At 37.8% G+C, this 18,823-nt stretch overlaps 1 protein-coding gene across 1 annotated transcript in view; it reads left to right on the top strand.

Moving 5' to 3' along the window:
• Positions 1-18,823, top strand: part of LOC150090810 (uncharacterized) — a 214,884-nt gene that overhangs the window by 96,283 nt on the left and 99,778 nt on the right. The window contains exon 5 of the mRNA XM_090374183.1: positions 11,099-11,146. Within this exon, the coding sequence (XP_090230309.1) occupies positions 11,099-11,146 (48 nt within the window). The remainder of the gene's footprint in view (positions 1-11,098; positions 11,147-18,823) is intronic.

Here is an 18,823-nt window from a genome sequence, read left to right as displayed (position 1 = left end):
CCGGTGGAATTACTTAACAGGTACAGGTCACTGTTGAAAAAAAGCCGTGAATTAGGGTTGAATTTGAAAATGTCTGCAATTCTGCCCAGACACGATAGGAGGGATTATACGATGAGAGCCCTGTCGATCAATTCGGCCCTGGAAAGATTGTGCAAGGCTCAAGTCAAGGGGTAGAAATTTTTTCAGCCTGGTCTGTACTTGTTAACAGGAGAGACTGCTTCTACAGGGATGGGATACACTTAAATAGAAAGGGTGCAAGAATGTTTGCTGATGCTATCGAGGCAGTGTTAGGTGGGTCGGAAAACTGCTAGATTGAGGGGATACAAGGACTAATAGATTAACAGTAGCCACTGGCAGAGGTGAAAGTGATTCTTGCACTGCTTCTATTGGAATGAGCAGCAGCCTGGAAAATAAGATGCAGGATATTTCAGAGACTGCTGGGAATCATTGGGGTACAAGTAAACACATGGATTGTGTTAGGGTAGCTAAGAAAAAGAACAGGTGCATGTACACTTGCGTGTACACCAATGCTAGGAGTTTAGTAAATAAATTTGGTGAATTTGAGGTATTGCTCAAAACATCAAAGGCAGATATTGTTGGGATATCAGAGACGTGGTGTCACACAGATATAAGTAATGCAGAACTGGAATTTGGAGAGTACAATGTCTACAGAAAGGATAGACTGGATAGGAAGGGAGGAGGGGTTATGCTATTAGTTAAGAAATACATAAAATCCAAGGAAGTGAAGCCAGTGGACATCGCTGGACAGTGTAGTGTCGAGTCAGTTTGGTGTGACATAAGCATTGGGAGATCAAAATTGAGAGTAGGAGTGTGCTATAGGCCTAATGACTCTGATGAGTATAATAAGATACTGTACAGGGAAATAGAGTGGGCCAGTAAATCAGAGAGTCTTATAATGGGAGATTTTAATTTCCCAGATATTGACTGGAATTTGGGGGCTGGTCACTCACACACTAGCAAGGCTTTTGTGGATTTATTGGATGATTGTTTTCTACATCAACATGTTCGAGAGGCAACTAGAGGGAGTAACACTCTTGATTTGATTATCAGTACTGATTCTTCATGCATTAAGAATCTGCAGATAAATGAACCACTAGGTGGCAGTGATCACAGTGTGCTGAAGTGGGATTTACTCAAAGAGGTAACTACCATTAGGGGTAAAGGGAAGTGTTATTGCTTTCATAAAGGTGACTATGATGGACTGAGGCAGTATTTAAATTCTATACAGTGGGTCCAACTGATGATGTTACCAACAGCAAATTCAAAATGGGAAGCATTCAAAGAACTTATCTTGGAAGCTACTAGGCTTTACATACCAACTAAGAAATATTGTTCAAGGTTTAGGCCTAAATGGATGTCAGATGAACTAATGAGACATATGGCAGAGAAGAAAAATGCATGGGATACATAAAAATTAACACATGACACAGAAGCCTATGATAGATACAAGTTGATCTGTAACCAAGTTACAAAGGAGATTAGGCAGGCGAAGGCAGATTACGAGAAATCTTTGGCAAGGGATGCAAAGAAAAACAGCAAAGAGTTCTTTACTTATGTAAACTCGAGAAGGAAGGGGATGAATCAGATTGGTCCACTTGATGTCGATGGGTCAACAGTTGATGATCCTGCTCAGGTAGCTAACAAACTAAATGAATATTTTGCATCGACATTCACACATGAGGAGTTATTCAGCGAGGGGAATGCCAGAGGTGTATTCAACTCTGGCAGTAAGCTAGAGAATCTTGTAATAACTGAGAGTAAAGTGGAGGACAAATTGTTGTATTAATATAATATAACTGGATGCCTCCTTTAATATAACTGGATAGATCCCATTCATCTGGGGTGGATGGGATCTATCCAGTTATATTAAAGGAGGCAGCAAAGGAAGTAAGCAAACCCTTAGCCATAATTATGAGCGGTACCCATGGACTGAAGATGTGCAAATGTGAACCCAATTCACAAAGGAGGATCAAAGGCTGACACAAGTAATTATAGACCTGTGAGTTTAACTTCTGTTCCCGGAAAATTAATGGAGGCACTGGTTAAAGAAGCACTGCAGGATCATCTAGACAAGACTTCAGTTATAGCTCAGACACAGCATGGTTTTGTTAAGGGGAAGTCTTGCCTGACCAATTTGATTGGATACTATGATGCAGTAACAAAAGATAACTTTGATATATTATATACTTGGATCTTAGAAAGGCTTTTGATACTGTTGCACATGGTAGATTGCTGCACAAATTGGAGCAGTGTGGCATTGGAGGCAAATTGCTGCTATGGATAAAGGGGTGGTTGAGGTGGAGAAGACAGAGAGTGGTAATCAATGGACACTGCTCATCGTGGACTAATGTTATTAGTGGAGTCCCTATTGGGTCCATTATTGTTTTCTGTATTTATAAATGATATTGATGATGATATATCAAGCTTAATGTCCATGTTTGCAGCTGATACGAAGGTTGGCAGGGTTGTCAAAGACACTACTGACACTATGCTGCTGCAGCAGGATCTGGAAAGGTTGAGCAGATTGGCTGAGAGGTGGCAAATGAAGTTTAACATTGACAAATGTAAAGTACTACATATGGGAAACAGCAATCCCAGAGCAACGTATCAACTCTGTGATATTACACTGACAGTGGTAGAGAATGAAAAGGACCTGGGCCGTTAATTGACGGGCTGCAAGAGTAGCTCATGGTGTATTGTCAATGATATATTGGAATTTTTCTAGCAGGGATAAGGAGGTGATTATTCCCTTGTATAAGGCAATGGTCAGACCAAACCTAGAGTACTGTATACAAGCCTGGAGGCCTCATTTCAAGAAGGATGTAGAGCTGCTGGAACGAGTACAGAGAAGGGCAACAAGATTAGTGAATGGAACAAAGGGGCGCTCTTACGAAGAAAGGCTTAAGTTTTGCAAATTACAGCGTCTGGAGACTAGGCACCAGCGAGGTGATCTGATAGAGGTGTATAAAGCCTTGAATGGTTTGAGCATGCTCAGTGCTGATGGGATTCTTCCTCTAGCTCAGAAAAATCACCTGAGAGGGCATAAATTCAAATTGAGGAAAGATAGATGTAAGATAGACGTGTGGAAATTTGCCTTTAGCCAGCGGGTGGTTGGTTGGTGGAACAGACTTCCATCCCTTGTCGTGGAAGTTGATAGCCTAAATAAGTTTAAGGCTCAGCTCGACAGGTATTTTGAACGAACAGAGGGGTGAAGTGGTAGTGGTTATTTTTTATTTATTTTTTATTATTATTATTTTTTTTTTTTTGGCTGATGCTGCATAAGCTGGCTTTCTTGCATCAAATGCCTCTGCTAATGCTAATGCGGAAAGGTCAAGGGAATGACCACCGCATATTCCCGCAGCAATATGGCCTTAGTTGCTAATGCTCCTAAAAACCAAATAACAAACAATCTATGATGTCATCTGGCTCACAGGTGATGATCTGTTCTAGAATATTCTTGCCCCCTAATACTATTCCTAACAAGCTGATAAAAAAAAACACAGATTCACTACTGGCATGCATACGTTATGATTCTGGGAATGTTTTTGTCACTTTTAGGCTGAATTTGATAACAAGCATGATCCTACCCTCTGGAACTCCTTTTAACTTATCTTTCCTTCCTAAATACATTATACATACCATAATGAAACTCATCATCCCCTATTTCTGACTGATGATATGTTTCTTTTAGTTCTGTTATGTCAGAATCAGTTATCATAACCAAATTCACTCATTTTATTGATGACACTCCTGAAATTACTTTAAATACAGTTGTTATTGTTTGTTATTTGGTTTTTAGGAGCATTAGCAACTAAGGCCATATTGCTCCGGGATATACGGTGGTCATTCCATGACCTTTCCGCATTTTCCATATTTGGTGGTGACGGGCTCGAACCCCGGTCTAATCAAGAAGCGTGTGCTACGCACTGCTGCTCCTTCCCACCTGGCTATGGAGGCGCCTTAAATACAGTTAAGACTAAGTGTCCTTGTATACTTTACTTTACTACCTTTATATGCCTCTTGAAGTTATTTAAGCTTGTTTTTCCTAGCATTAGCTTCCCACTAATTTGATATATTGGCTTGAAAAAATATCACTAGGAGGAAAACTTTTTTAATGTATAAGACAAGACTACAGCAATAAATCAGACACAGCATGGGTTTGTTAAGAGAAAGTCTTGTCTGACAAATCTGATTGGATACTATGATGTGGTTACAAATAGGGCTTACAATACCAGTCAAAATCTTTATACCGGTATTTTGGTATTTTTAATTTATGAAACCGGGATACCGGTATTCCAGAAACAAACGTTTTTCTCAATAAATTTTGACGACAATTAGGTGCAATAAAGTAAGGAAAAAAACAAGTACTGTAATTACTTGAATTTATGTTTTAAATAAACTTTTATTGCAATAAGAAATATTCTGAAAAAAATCATTAAAATACAGATATTTTAAAAACAAAAAATATATATTGTTACTGCAAAGTTTAGTTTTGTTTAAGCATCCACACTACTTGTCTGAATAAAGTGAGCTCTCAGTAAACATAAGCAATCAATAGTATGATCATTTAAAATGGATCTAATTTTGGTATGTACGGTATTTAATTAGTGGCAGAAAACGCCCTTTCAGATTCTATTCTGTACTATGGTACTGAGATAATCATAGACAATCTCAGTCCATATTTTCTAGGCTTTGAACTTTTTTAGCAAAAATAGTTAAAAGTTTCATTAATTTCTGACTCAAGTTCATCTTTTAAAATCTCATTGGAGTCAGGCAATTTCTTATTTTGGAAAGAATTTGCAGAACATTGATGTTCTGTTCCATCTTGGTCTTCCATGGTTGAATTATGTTCATCATTTTCTGAAGGAGAAAGACGTTATAGTAAGCAAATTATAATTTTCACTATAGTATCTTTACTGATTCTGGGAGAGAGCAAAGAGTGCAGTTAAGGAATTCTTCACATATATAAATGCAAAGAACAAAAGGACAAATCAGATTGGACCCTTATGTAATGGACGTGGGTAGTATTAGATAACATAGCTGAAGTTGCACATGAACTCAACAGTGAGTTTGCATCGATATTTACATAAAAAAACCCTTTGTGTCAATGAGATATTATGGAAGTGAAGTTGAAAAAAATGTAATTAATGATGTTGAAATTTCAAATGATTATTTAATGAGAACTTTTGTGCCTACAGGCGAGTAAGGCTCCTGTGGTTGATGGCATATACCCTATAATCTTAAAGGAGGCAGCAAGTGAGTACATTGAACCACTAAGGCTAGTTATGAGAGCATCACTGGACTCAGGAGCGATTCCATTGGATTGGTGTAAATTGGAACATAAAGGCGATTCTATGAGTGTAACGGGAAATTACTGACCGGCCAGTCTAACTTCAGTAGTAGGGAAAATCATGGAGGCAATGATCAAGGGCGGAATTCAGGATCAGTTAGATGGAAATGGAATTCTGTAGGATACACAACATGGTTTTGTAAAGGGAAAATCATGTTTAACCAATATGGTTAGCCATTTTGACAGGTCACTCGTGAGCTGGATTTAGGGAATAATTTTGACATTATTTGGATTTCAGCAAAGCATTTGACTCAGTCCCACATGAGTGGTTACTTTATAAGTTGGAGCAGGTTGGAATCATAGGAAAAATCCTTAGATGGATAGCACAATGGCTTGAGGGCACTAGGCAGAGGGTTGTGATAAATGGTTATTCCTCTGATTGGGTTAATGTAAAAAGTGGGGTTTCCCAAGGATCAGTATTGGAACTACTGTTGTTTTTGATTATCTTAAATAACATCTATGAAGGGATGGAGGGCGTGAGGTCTAAACTTGCAGATGATGTAAAGATCAGTAGAGTAGTTAATGATCACTGCCAAGCAGAGCTTTTTCAGTGTGACCTAGATGGATTTCCAGGATCAGGAAAGTGACAGCTATGCTTTAATTCGGCAAAATGGAAGGTCTTACACCTGGGGAACAGCAACCTCAAAATAACTTATACACTTGGTGGAGTTAAACTAAAGTCAGTAATGGAGGAATGTGACTTTGGGGTAACGATACGTTCGGACATGAAGTTGTCCAAGAATTGTGGACAGGTTGCAATGTTGCATGATGTCCTATCGATGATTTATTGAACATTTGCTAGTAGAGATAAGGACGTCATAATCACATAAAGATGATTTTATAACCTTTATGTGATTAAATTATAAATAATTATTTTTTTAAAATTAGTACCGAAAAACTGGTATTTTCTGTATCAATAGCAGTATTTCAATGCCTGGAAAAAATGACCGGGATCCCGGTATTTGAGATCCGGGATCGATCCTGGTATTGTAAGCCCCAGTTACAAAGGAACTGGATGTAAAAATAATTTTAATATCATATACTTGGATTTCAGGAAAGCTTTTGACACTGTTGCGCATGGAAGATTACTGTAAAAATTGGAGCAATATGGTATTAAGGGTAAGTTGCTACAATGGATAAAAGGGTGGTTGAGTGGGAGAAGACAGAGTTGTAATCAATGGATATTGCTCTTCGTGGACTAATGTTATTAGTGGAGTCCCACAGAGTTTGGTGTTGGGCCCATTGTTGTTTGTATATTTATCAATGATATTGATGAAGGTATATCAGGCTTAGTGTCGAAGTTTGAAGATGATACAAGGATTGGCAGGGTTGTTAATGACAGTAATGGTAGTGTACTACTGCAAGAGGGTCTAGAAAATTTGGGCGGATGGGCTGAGAAGTGGCAACTGAAGTTTAGCATTGACAAATGCAAAGTACTGCAGATGAAGTAACCCCAGAGGAACATACTAACTGTAGTACTACACTTAGGGTAGTAGAAAATGAAAAAAAGACCTGGGGGTGATTGTGCAGTCAGATTTCTGACTGCACAATCACTCCCAACAATCTGACTGAAGTTTTCTGACCAATGCAGATAAGCTGCCAGAACAGGACATGGAGTATTGTCAATGATATACAGGAATTTTGCTAGCAGGGAAAAACAAATGTGATTATCCCTTTGTATAAGGCAATGGTCAGGCCACACCTTGAGTACTGCATACAGGTCTGGAGGCATCATTTTAGGAAGGATGTAGAGTTGCTTGAGCAAGTACAGAGATGGGCAATAAGATTGGTGAGGGGAACGAAGGGGTCCTTTTACCAAGAAAGGCTTAAGTTCTGCAAATTGCTGCAGCTAGAGACTAGGTACCTGCAAGGTGATCTGATTGAGGTGTATAAGGCCTTGAATGGGTTGAACACGCTGAATTCTGATGGGATTCTTCTGCTTGCTCAGATAATGAACCTGAGGGGACATAAATTCAAATTGAGGAAAGACAGTTGTAGAGATGTGCGGAAATTTGCTTTGTTTGTTGTTTGTTTGTTATTTGGTTTTTAGGAGCATTAGCAACTAAGGCCATATTGCTCCGGGGATATGCGGTGGTCATTCCCTGACCTTTCCGCATCCTCCATATTTGGTGGTCACAGGTTCGAACCCCGGTCTGATCAAGAACCATGTGCTACACACTGCTGCTCCTACCCACCTGGCTACGGAGGCGCCTGAAATTTGCCTTAAGCCAGCAGGCGGTTAATTGCTGGAACAAACTTCCATCTGTCGTTGTGGTAGTTGAGAGCTTAAATAAATTCAAGGAGGAACTGGACAAACTTTTAGAGGGAATGGATTTGTGAAATTTTTTTTTTTTTGGCTGATGCTACATAAGCTCATATGCTTGATTTCTTGCATGACATGCCTCTATTACTATTTCTATACCTCTATTCCTCTATTTCTGCAGCATTCATATTGGCAGATCATCTTGCCAATATGAATGCTGCAGCAACAAACAAGAACTCCTGGTCAGAGTAATGTGTGCAAGTTACTTTGATCTATATCATTAGATAAACATATATTATCCCTGTCCTTCCTAAGTAGTAGTTCCGATGAACCCGTAAGGTATCCTTAAATATTCTGGCAAAAATCTTTGTACTACTTTTGTTCAAACGAGTTTTGTCTCTGCAAAATAAATTCCTTCTATATATATATATACTAATTCATTCCCACAGAGGAATTATGATGTTTATTATATTTATATTCAAAGATTATTTCAAATATGTGTTATGAATTCAGGATTGGGAAGGAGAAAAGATGTCAAAAAAATTAAAAAAAAAAAAGTCACTGTTAATGGAACCCATGCTACAGGTTAGAATGCAATCACATCCTACAATATTACCATTTCTCTTGAACAATAAGTGCCAAAATGCTGTTACTTTCATATATTCTGCTTAGGACAGTGGTTCCCAAACTGTGCGCTGCGGCGACCCAGGGTGCCGCAGGATATTTTAAATTTTAAAGAGAAGCACAGTGATACTTGACATCTGTCGAATGCCGTGTGAAGTACTAGCTTGAGGTAGTTCACAGTTTCAACATTATTTATTAAGTTGTTTGGACCTAATTACTGAATAAATGGAACTTTTAGGTATTTCTTTTGATCTAGGGGCACCAAGAAAGTTTGGGAACCTCTGGCTTAGGATATTTCAGTTTTTACTATAAAATTTGTGGGTTTTTTTTTTTTTTTTTGTGATTTGCAAGTTTTTGCTTATCTTTTGACTATTGTTAATTTGGCACCACCTTCCAGATGGCACCGTTTCAAGGCTTGTTAGCCTATCTGTAGATGGACTAGATATAATCTTCTCTATTAGTGAAGTGTTACTTATTGGAGGTAGTGAAATATGTGGTAACTCGTTGTAGGTAGTCACAATATGAGATACACTTAAATTGATGCCTTTACACTATGATTGTAGTTTATTTTTATGAGCTAACTATGGTGTATTTACACCGATATTATATAATTATTTCATGCTCATGTCATATAATGCCTTATGCATTTACATTATTATTATTATTATTACAGTATTATTCTGGCATCTCTCACCCGTTGGCATCTCTCATATTGTTGGCATGATTGCAACACCAGGGTACCTGCCTACCCACCAACGATAGTCAAGGCCAACAAGCCTTGAAACGGTGGTGTCCGGGTGGTGGTGTCCACTGAGAATAAGTAACAATAGTCTTCCCTGTTAGTGAAGCATTACTTATTGAAGGTAGTGCAATAAGTGGTAACTCGTGTAGGTAGTCACAATACGAGATGCAATTAAATCGATGCCTTTACACTACGATTGCAGTTTAGTTTTAGGCACTAACTAGGGTGTATTTACACCAATATTATTTATACCGAAAACGACTTCTACTGCCACTACTGATAATGTGCACTATCTATAGCAGTTGTTTTCCTATTTTAAAACAGCGGGGAAACGGATAGATAAACATGCTAAGACTGAGGCAGTCTGGACGGTGTACCCATAAGTAAAATTCAGCCATGAAAACACTCATGAAATCCAATAATCTGCTTTTAATAATGAGAAAAAACTAATCAATACATTATTATCAGCTTCTACTGCCGCTACCTATAACACACACAGTCTGTTTATGGAGAATGCAGGGAGACACTGGAGTAGTGGGAAACCGATTTATCTGGTAAGTGCACCGTGGTTCTCGTGTTGGCTTTCTTTACCTTAGCCGGTTTTGTTTTTTCCTCCCTCTTTTATCTATTTTTAGTTGTTTTATTTATTCATCATTCTTCACTTATCTGTTATATTTTTTTTTGGTTGGCTATTATATTTTGTTGTGATATTTCACATCTTTTTGGCCTCAGCATTGTTTCAGGTTTGCACCAGTCTAATTTTTTATTTATTAGCTTGTGCTATATATGCCTTTTATTAACATGTTCTAAATTTTTGATACAATTTTCCTTACACAGTACTTATTTTTCTAATTTTTGTTTTACTTCTGCCTTGGTTTAAATACTGTCTTTGTTTAACTTTTTGATACTTTGCTTTTCCATTCTGTATACCTCCTATTTTATTTTACGTGTGTGTGTGTGTGTGTGTGTGTGTGTGTGTGTGTGTGTGTGTGTGTGTGTGTGTGTGTGTGTGTTTCCTAGCACCTGTGTATAAATATACAGGGAACAAACATTTTATTACAGACACTAATGCAGCATCATTCAAAAAAATCTTCCAATGTTAATTGTATATATTTGCCAAAAAATACTACGTACATCACTGTGCATATATCTGAACTTCGAAGTCTTTCAGGAATGTTCAACCACTGACAATAACTTCAAGAAAAGAGCACTGAGCAAGATGACAGAGTAGTGTGAATTCTTAGCAGAATTGTTTTACCAAATTGTTAGTATTATTCAAGATCACTACGAAATTAGAGTGCAGTAAAGCTAGAGGTCTGAAATAAAGAGATTAGTTCACACCTGCATTATCTTTTTGGAAAGACCTTGTATAATATGTTACTTATTTACATAACATTACTCAGGATCCATAGTTGTTTGACAAGTTTGTTTTATATTAAGTAATGTAAGAATGGGAATAATTCATATATTACATGATTGGCTATTTTAATGAATTAATTAGTCTATTTAGTTGTATTTTATGGTTTATTTACTTTATAGCAAAATGCCTTGTGTAGGAAAGTTTTTATTGCATTGAATTAACAGTTTATAAAACTAAACCATTTAATAATAAATATTCACTGACACTCTCTTTTTACAGTGATTAATGAAATACTAATAAATTATGCTGTAAATATAAGGACCAAAGCATAAGGACAAAAGCAACGTTAAAATTACCAGATAATGGGTTTATTTATAATAACCATACTTCTTTGCATTTAGAGACATTTAATGTAAACTTTACAAAGAGTTTACAAAGATAACAGATACAATAAATAAATAATTAATAACATTAATATGTGCTTGCTAAAACTCTTTATATTAAAATTGAACATTTTAACTCAAGTGTTCCTTATTACACTTGTCCAATACCTGCATTCAGAATGCTCATCCAAAATTCCATTAGAATTATGGGTTTATTTGGAGTGTTCTTAAGAGTTCATATTATAGATAAAGATCAGGTTTTATAATTAGATTGTTGTCATAACAATATGTGTACATTATGTCAGTTCACAATTTTCTGTTATTATATAGGATTAACTTTTTTTGTTTTGAATAGGTGTAGGTTCTGCTTACCTGTATGCAGCTGAAGAAAAAGAAGTAACAAGTAAGGGATTTACTAATTTCCAAGATAAGATTACTGTCATCCGAGAAGCTAATTTTTTAAGTAATATTTAAAGTTAAAAGCACTGGGTGAATCGAAACCCATAAAGATTTGATTTAGTAAATATCAGGTGCCTTCTTTTTAGAAGATTTATATGGTGCTCATCATAATCTCAAAAAATGATTGAACTGCAATAGTCCTTTGAGAAGGAATGGTAATAGGAATTGAAATAAAAAAAAAAACGTTACCAAATTAATTAAAATTAACAGTTTCAATTTACATGGAAATACTTTGATCAGTGCCTGCAGTACAAATTTTATTTACCTGATAATTTGTTTTAAGTCATTTAAGCATATATATATATATATAAATAATATTCTTATTAGTTCAAAGATGTAACTGTATATTTGTAACAATATAATGGCTAGCTCTTGTTCAGTGAAATAAATAGAGTGAATTCTATCATCACCTGGAAACTAAGTGCCGTTGTCATACCCTCTAGTGAAATTTATGCTATCTGGTTATACCCTAGCCACTGTTCTTGTACACTCATCCCTTATTATAAATACCAGTTCTTGTTAATTTATGTAGAGTCCTGAAAATTGTATTCCTTAGGTCTTATATTAGTGGTTTTCAACTGGGGTGCTGCGGCACCTTAGGGTGCTGCACCAACATTCCAGGGGTGCTACATAATTTGGGTTTAAGTTACTTAAACTTATTATTATTATTTTTTAAGTTTATATATTTATTTCATTATAAAAAGGCGTACGGTATCTATTTAATTTTGTGGTGATCTATAATTCATGTTTATTTAGTAACTCTATACATGGTGTCTCAAAAATATTGGTACAAACATTTAGGGGAGGTAGGTAACATCTAAAGGAATGTGAATCGCATAGGAACCCATAACCGGAAAAGTGTAGTACCACCTTAAGTGTAGTACTACACTTAAGGTGGTAGAAAATGAAAAAGACCTGGGAGTAATTGTGCAGTCAGATATGAAGTTTTCTGAGCAATGCAGACAGGCTGCCAGGGCAGGTCATGGGGTTTTGTCAATGATATATAGTAATTTTGCTAGCAGGGAAAAGGAGGTGATTGTCCCTCTGTATAAGGCAATCGTCAGGCCACACCTTGAGTACTGTGTACAGGTCTGGAGGCCTCATTTTAGGAAGGATGTCGATTTGCTTGAGCGTGTACAGAGAAGGGCAACAAGATTGGTGAGGGGAATGAAGGGATCCTCTTACCAAGAGAGAGAGGCTTAAGTTCTGCAAATTGCAGTGGCTGGAGACTAGGCACCTGCGCGGTGATCTGATTGAGTTGTATAAGGCCTTGAATGGGTTGAGCACGCTGAATTCTGATGGGATCCTGCCACTTGTTCAGATTACGAACCTAAAGGGGCATAAATTCAAATTAAGAAAGGACAGATGTAGAATAGATGTGCGGAAATTTGCCTTTAGCCAGCGGGTGGTTAATTGCTGGAACAAACTTCCATCTGTCATTGTGGAAATTGATAGGTTGAATAAATTTAAGGAGGAACTGACAGGCATTTGGAGGGAATGGTGTGGTTTTTTTTTTTTTTTTTTTTGGCTGATGCTGCATAAGCTCATACACTTGCTTTCTTGCATCACATGCCACTATTACTACTACTACGTCACGGAAAAGTAGTAGCAGAGGCACAAGAAGCAGAAATGACACAAGATAGTAATTAGTGGCAAACATTTATTTGACATAATATTAACAATGGAGTACGAGATGGATGCATTTCATGATGTTACAACAGATGCTCAAAGGTTCCACGATGAAACTTGATGCATGCGTGACACCGATGCAGCGTGGATTGGCGGACATGGTCGAACACACCTGGAGTTTCTTTGACAATAGCAGCAGTGCAGATGAGTCTCGCCACGAGATCCATTTCTGTCTCCACAGGCGATTCATACATGATAGATTTGAGGGCACACCACAGAAAGAAATCAAGGCTCGATAAATCAGGTGATCGTGGGGGCCAGGCAATGGGTCCACCACGGCCAATCCATCGATGCCCAAAACGCCTGTTCAAATGGTCACAAACACATCTTCCATAATGGGCAGGCACCCCGTCATGTTGAAACCAAATGTTGCATCTCACATTTGCTGGAACATCGTCAAGTAACCCTGGTAGAACTTGTTGAAGAAAGATCCGATATTTAGCGGAGTTCATGTGGGATGGTAATAGGTACGGGCCAACTAAGCAGTCACCGACCATACCTGCCCACACATTTATTGCGAAGCGATGTTGTGCCACATGGGGGCGCACACCGTGTGGGTTGTCGTGAGCCCACACATGAGCATTGAGCTGATTGAGTAAGCCTTCCCGAGTGAAGTAAGCCACATCCATGAACAAAACATAGGCTGGAAAATTCAAGTCTTGAACACTTTTTTGGAGAAACCACTGCACAAAAGCCACACGTGCAGGATGATCTTGGGGGGTGGGGAGCAGTAACTGAACCCTTTGGAGATGAAAGGGGTGTAAGGAATCGTTGTGCCAGACACGCTGTACACTGCAACGAGACACTCCTAAGGCAGAGGCAATGGCACATGTGCTAGTAGTAGGATTATTCTGGATGGCATTCAACACACTTTCTTCCATGGCGGGAGTTTGCGTCGAACGTGGTCTGCCTGCATTACTCCTGTTACCTCTAAATGACCCATAATCGCACAAATTTTGATGCACACACGCAAAGAAACGGTGGTCCGGTACATGTCTGTCTGGGAAGCGTTCTCCATAAATTCGTTGAGCGGCTTGTCCATTGCCCTCTGCTAATCCATACACCAGGTACATGTCTGTCAACTCACAGTTTGTATATTGATGCGGCGACTACCGCGCTGTCTACCGACTTACTGTGACGTTTCCGGTTATGGGTTCCTGTGCGATTCACATTCCTTTAGATGTTACCTACCTCCCCTAAACGTTTGTACCAATATTTTTGAGACACCCTGTATAAAGAATAAAATTATTTTATATATATATATAATTTGTATTATGAATTGTAATGTTGTTTATAGTTATATTATTGTAATAATATCATATAACATATTTGTTTAATATTATATATATATATAGTATAATATATAACAGTTAAGAAGCTAAATAAGCAGAAAAAGGAAAATAACAAAAGTTATAGTATGTCTAATGCTCCAAAACGCGCAATGCAGCAGTAGAGGAAGCAAAAGGATATAAATAATGTGTGGTTTGTAGAATAAATAAAGTGTCTGTGAAAATGGAAATGAAAAGTACACATGGTGCCTGAACTAAGAAAAGTTTAAGGGATAGTAGAAAGTGAAAGTGAAGTAGTGGTTAAACAGGTGAAAGAATTTGAAAAACCTAGTACAGAAATGAACTGGGACTGAGGAAAAAAAAAAAAAAAGATATATAAGTAAATAAATAATACTAAATTCAGATATGGAGGGCAATTTTAGCAAGAGGTTGAATCAGGGGATGGCAAATATGCAAAATCTGAATGTAGTAGATGAAAATATGATACGTTGCCAAGATATTCATCAGGGGACTACTCCTGACCATGTATCAGGCACTGCGTTTCCAAACTTGTCTTTAGTATTAGAAAAAAGGAGGCAAATATGCGGCCTTTTATCGTAATACTAGTAGACAAGATAGTCCCTATGCAGTGTAAAAAATGTAAATTAAAATAAATACAAATTTACAAAAGTATAATATGGAATATAATACAAATGTAAGTGAAGTGCAGAAGGGGTGAAAGGTAATGAAAAAGTATTGACAAGCAAATGGTATAGGGAATGGTAAATTCTAGGGGAGGGGAGGGGAAGGGGAGAAAAAATCTTAAAAAGAAGACTGGGTGTGTAAGGCCCAACCCTCTTTAAGGTTGGGCCTTACATGCCCAGTAAGGTCAGTATTTTTAATGACCTTTTCTACTGTCTTTTTCTGTTTTTTTCCCGTTCGTAAAACTATTAGTGCTATATGAGGGTGATACGAATGCTCTGTCTATCCTCAATCCTATTGCTATTTTCACCTTCTTTTGAATGTCTGTTCTTCCCTTCCCCTCCGCTAGAAGTTACCATTCCTTATACCATTTGCTAGGCGCCTCTGTAGCCAGGTGGGAAGGAGCAGCAATGCATAGCACACGCTTCTTGATTAGACTGGGATTAGAGCCCGTCACCACCAAATACGGAGGATGTGGAAAGATCAAGGGAATGACCACCGCATATCCCGGAGCAATATGGCCTCAGTTGCTAATGCTCCTAAAAACCAAATAACAATAACAATACCATTTGCTTGTCTATACCTTTTCATTACCTTTCACCCCTTCTGCACATCACATACATTTGTGTTATATTCCACATTACACTTTTGTAAATTTGTATTTATTTTAATTTACATTTTTTACACTGCATAGGGACTACCTTGTCTACTAGTATTATGATAAAAGACCACATAAAAATAAATTTTCTGTTTATACTCCGGCACGACAACCAAGTCAGCAGAGCTTACAATAAATCGTCAATACAAATATTTATCGTATTTAGTAGTCACGGGCTTGAACCCGGTCCACTCAAAGAACGCGTGCTATGCACTCTCGCTCCTGACCACTGGGCTACATCAGGCCTTATTAGCCTCCCTTTTTCTAATACTAGAGACAAGTTTGGAAACAGTGCCTGATACATGTTCAGGAGTAGTCCCCTGATGAATTTCCTGGCTATGTATCATATTTTCATCTACTATATTCAGATTTTGCATATTTGCCATCCCCTGATTCGACCTCTTGCTAAAATTGTCCTCCCATATCTGAATATAGGGTTATTTATTTATTTATTTACTTATATATTCTTTTTTTTTCCCTCAGTCCCAGTTCATTTCTGACTAGGTTTAACCACTACTTCACTTCCACTTTCTACTATCTCTTAAATTTCTCTTAGTTCAGGCACCATGTGTACTTTTTATTTCCATTTTCACAGGCACTTTATTTATTCTACAAACCACACATTATTTATTTATATATATGTATTAGCATAATGAAATAGTTGAAAAAAAAAATTGGTACAAAATATAGTACGAAAATTAAGAAAATAAATATAAAGCTATCATTAGGGGCAGCAAAATGCACATTTCTCCACATGATGTCCAATGTATAACTGATATTAAATCAAAATTAATGCCAGTAGCATGGCAAAACTGTTGAGCAAAAAATAATAAATTAAACATAATAAATCAACAGGGAGGGAAAAGAAAGGGTAAGACCGAAAAATTCTAGCAGAAAATCTCCAAATAAATTTAGAAAATCCAATTCAAAATAATAAATCAATTTTAAAATTTTAGAGCCAATTACATAAGAATTTAGCAGCACCACCCCCATAAGGTGCCAGTTCCAAATTACATGAAATATCACTAATAGACAATAAGCTAACTACAATAAAATAAAATAAAACCAAAAAACAAAAATAGACTGACCATTATGCCCCATATCAACAGAGGACCAGAAGGCCAATGATGGTCAGGGAATCGCTGCATTTCAATCACTAGACAAATCGTCGCAAAGGTGAACCGATCAAAGGATCAGATGCCACCCGACCCCCCAATCGAACCACCAATGCAGAGGATTTGAATAGCAGTGATCCTTATGCAGTGAAAAATAAAAATAAAAATCTATAGAATTTTATTCTATATAAGCTGGTTAAGCTTACATTGTCAGTGGTGTGACTCTGTGCTGGTCTGTCTTTTCTATATTTTTATTTTTCGCCGCATAAGGACCACCGCTATTCAAATCCTCTGCATTGGCGGTTCGACTGGGGGATCAGGTGGCATCTGATCCTTCGATCGGTTTGCCTTTGTGACAATTTGTCTAGTGATTGAAATGCCGTGATTCCCTGACCATTATTGGCCTTGTGGTCCTCTGTTGATATGGGGCATAATGGTCAGTCTGTATTTGTTATTTTGGTTTTATTTTATCGAGTCAACATGAGTGGCCATTGCAATGTTGAGACAGTTTGCTGTGACATAAGCTGGGAAAACAAAATTAGAGTAGGTATGTGCTATGTTATAGGCCTAATGACTGTAATGAGTAATGAAAAACTATACAAAGAAATAGTGGACCAGTAAATCAGAAGATCTTATAATGGGAGTTTTAACTTTTCAGATAATGAAAGTGACTACAGTGGTCTCAGACAGTTTTTAAATTCTATACAGTGAGACCATCTGATGTGTTACTAACAAAAAATTCTAAATGGGAAGAATTCAAGAAAGTAATAGAAGCTACTAGGTTTTTCATACTAACTAAGAAATACTCTTCAAGGGTTACACAAAAACGGATGTCAGACGAACCAATATAACTAAAAAGGATGGTTGAGTGGGAGAAGATAGAGAGTGGTAATCAATGGACACTGCCCTTTGTGGACTAATGTTATTAGTGGAGGCCCCCCCAGGGTTTGGTGTTGGGCCCATTGTTGTTTTCTGTATTTATCAATGTTATTGATGATGTTATAGCTGGCTTAATGTCCAAGTTTGCAGACGATACAAAGGTTGGCTGGGTAGTTAATGACAGTTTGCTACTGCAACAGAATCTAGAAAAGTTGAGCAGATGGGCTGACAGGTGGCAACTGAAGTTTAACATTGACAAATACAAAGTACTGCATATAGGTAGCAGTAAAGCAGAGTAATATGCCAAAGCCCTAGGTCTCACATCTGGTGAGTATGAGCTTGACAAACCCAGGGTCCTCAGCTGGATATCATCATTCTTCTCTTTCTCGGTGATTCTTTCCTTTCTACTCCTGACTCTCTCTCTCACTCTCACTCTCAGGGCAACTCGGGAAATTTTGTTGGCTGGTGCAGCATAAGCCTCAGACTTCCTTGCATCGTATGGCTAATAATAATAATAATAATAATAATAATAACCTGAGGCCAACTGGGCTAGCCAGGTGGGTAAAGTGCCTGCCTGGCTACCCAAAGGTCGCAGGTTCGATTATGGCCACAGAAGCCGATGCGCCAACAACTACCAAAAAAAAAACCTGAGACTGAACCTGAGACATGAGATCAAGGAGATGTGGCATATGCAAGAAGTATCAACCGTCCCCATCATTGTGTCAACCACTGGTATGGTACCAAAGACTCTACATAGCAGCCTAGCAGCAATAGGTGTCCCAGAGAACACTTACAAGGAACTTCAGAAAGTTGCAATCCTGAACGCCAGTAAGATAGTCAGAGATTTCCTCGACCAACAGTAATACCAGACATTACAACCACCTTTGTACTTGGTAGCAGTACCCGTCACGGAGTGGAATCCCCAATCAGGGAAAAATAATATAAGAGCAACAACAACAACAACAACAACAATAATAATAATAAGGGGGCGCGATGGCCCACTGGTTAAGACACTGGACTACCAGCCTGATGGACCCGGGTTCAAATCCCGCCTTGGTGGAAGCGAACGTGGCTCTATTACACTGGGAGACCGATATAATAATAACATTAAATGGTAATAAAAAAATATATATGTATCGCGAAAGTTACCCCATTGGACTTACCTTCCCCAAGGTCGGAGTGATGGCTGAGACAGATAGTAGCACCATCTGGTGCCACTCACGAGAACTAAAAAATAAATTAAATAAACCACTGGACATAAGCTGAAGCTAAACAAGTCCACCTCCATAGATGGATGATGTCGCAGAGAA

The sequence above is a fragment of the Mastigoproctus giganteus genome, chromosome 1 (genome assembly GCF_048544385.1).
Source record: "Mastigoproctus giganteus isolate SK-2022 chromosome 1, ASM4854438v1, whole genome shotgun sequence".
NCBI lineage: Eukaryota > Metazoa > Arthropoda > Arachnida > Uropygi > Thelyphonidae > Mastigoproctus > Mastigoproctus giganteus.
This window is presented reverse-complemented; position numbering and strand designations above follow the sequence as displayed.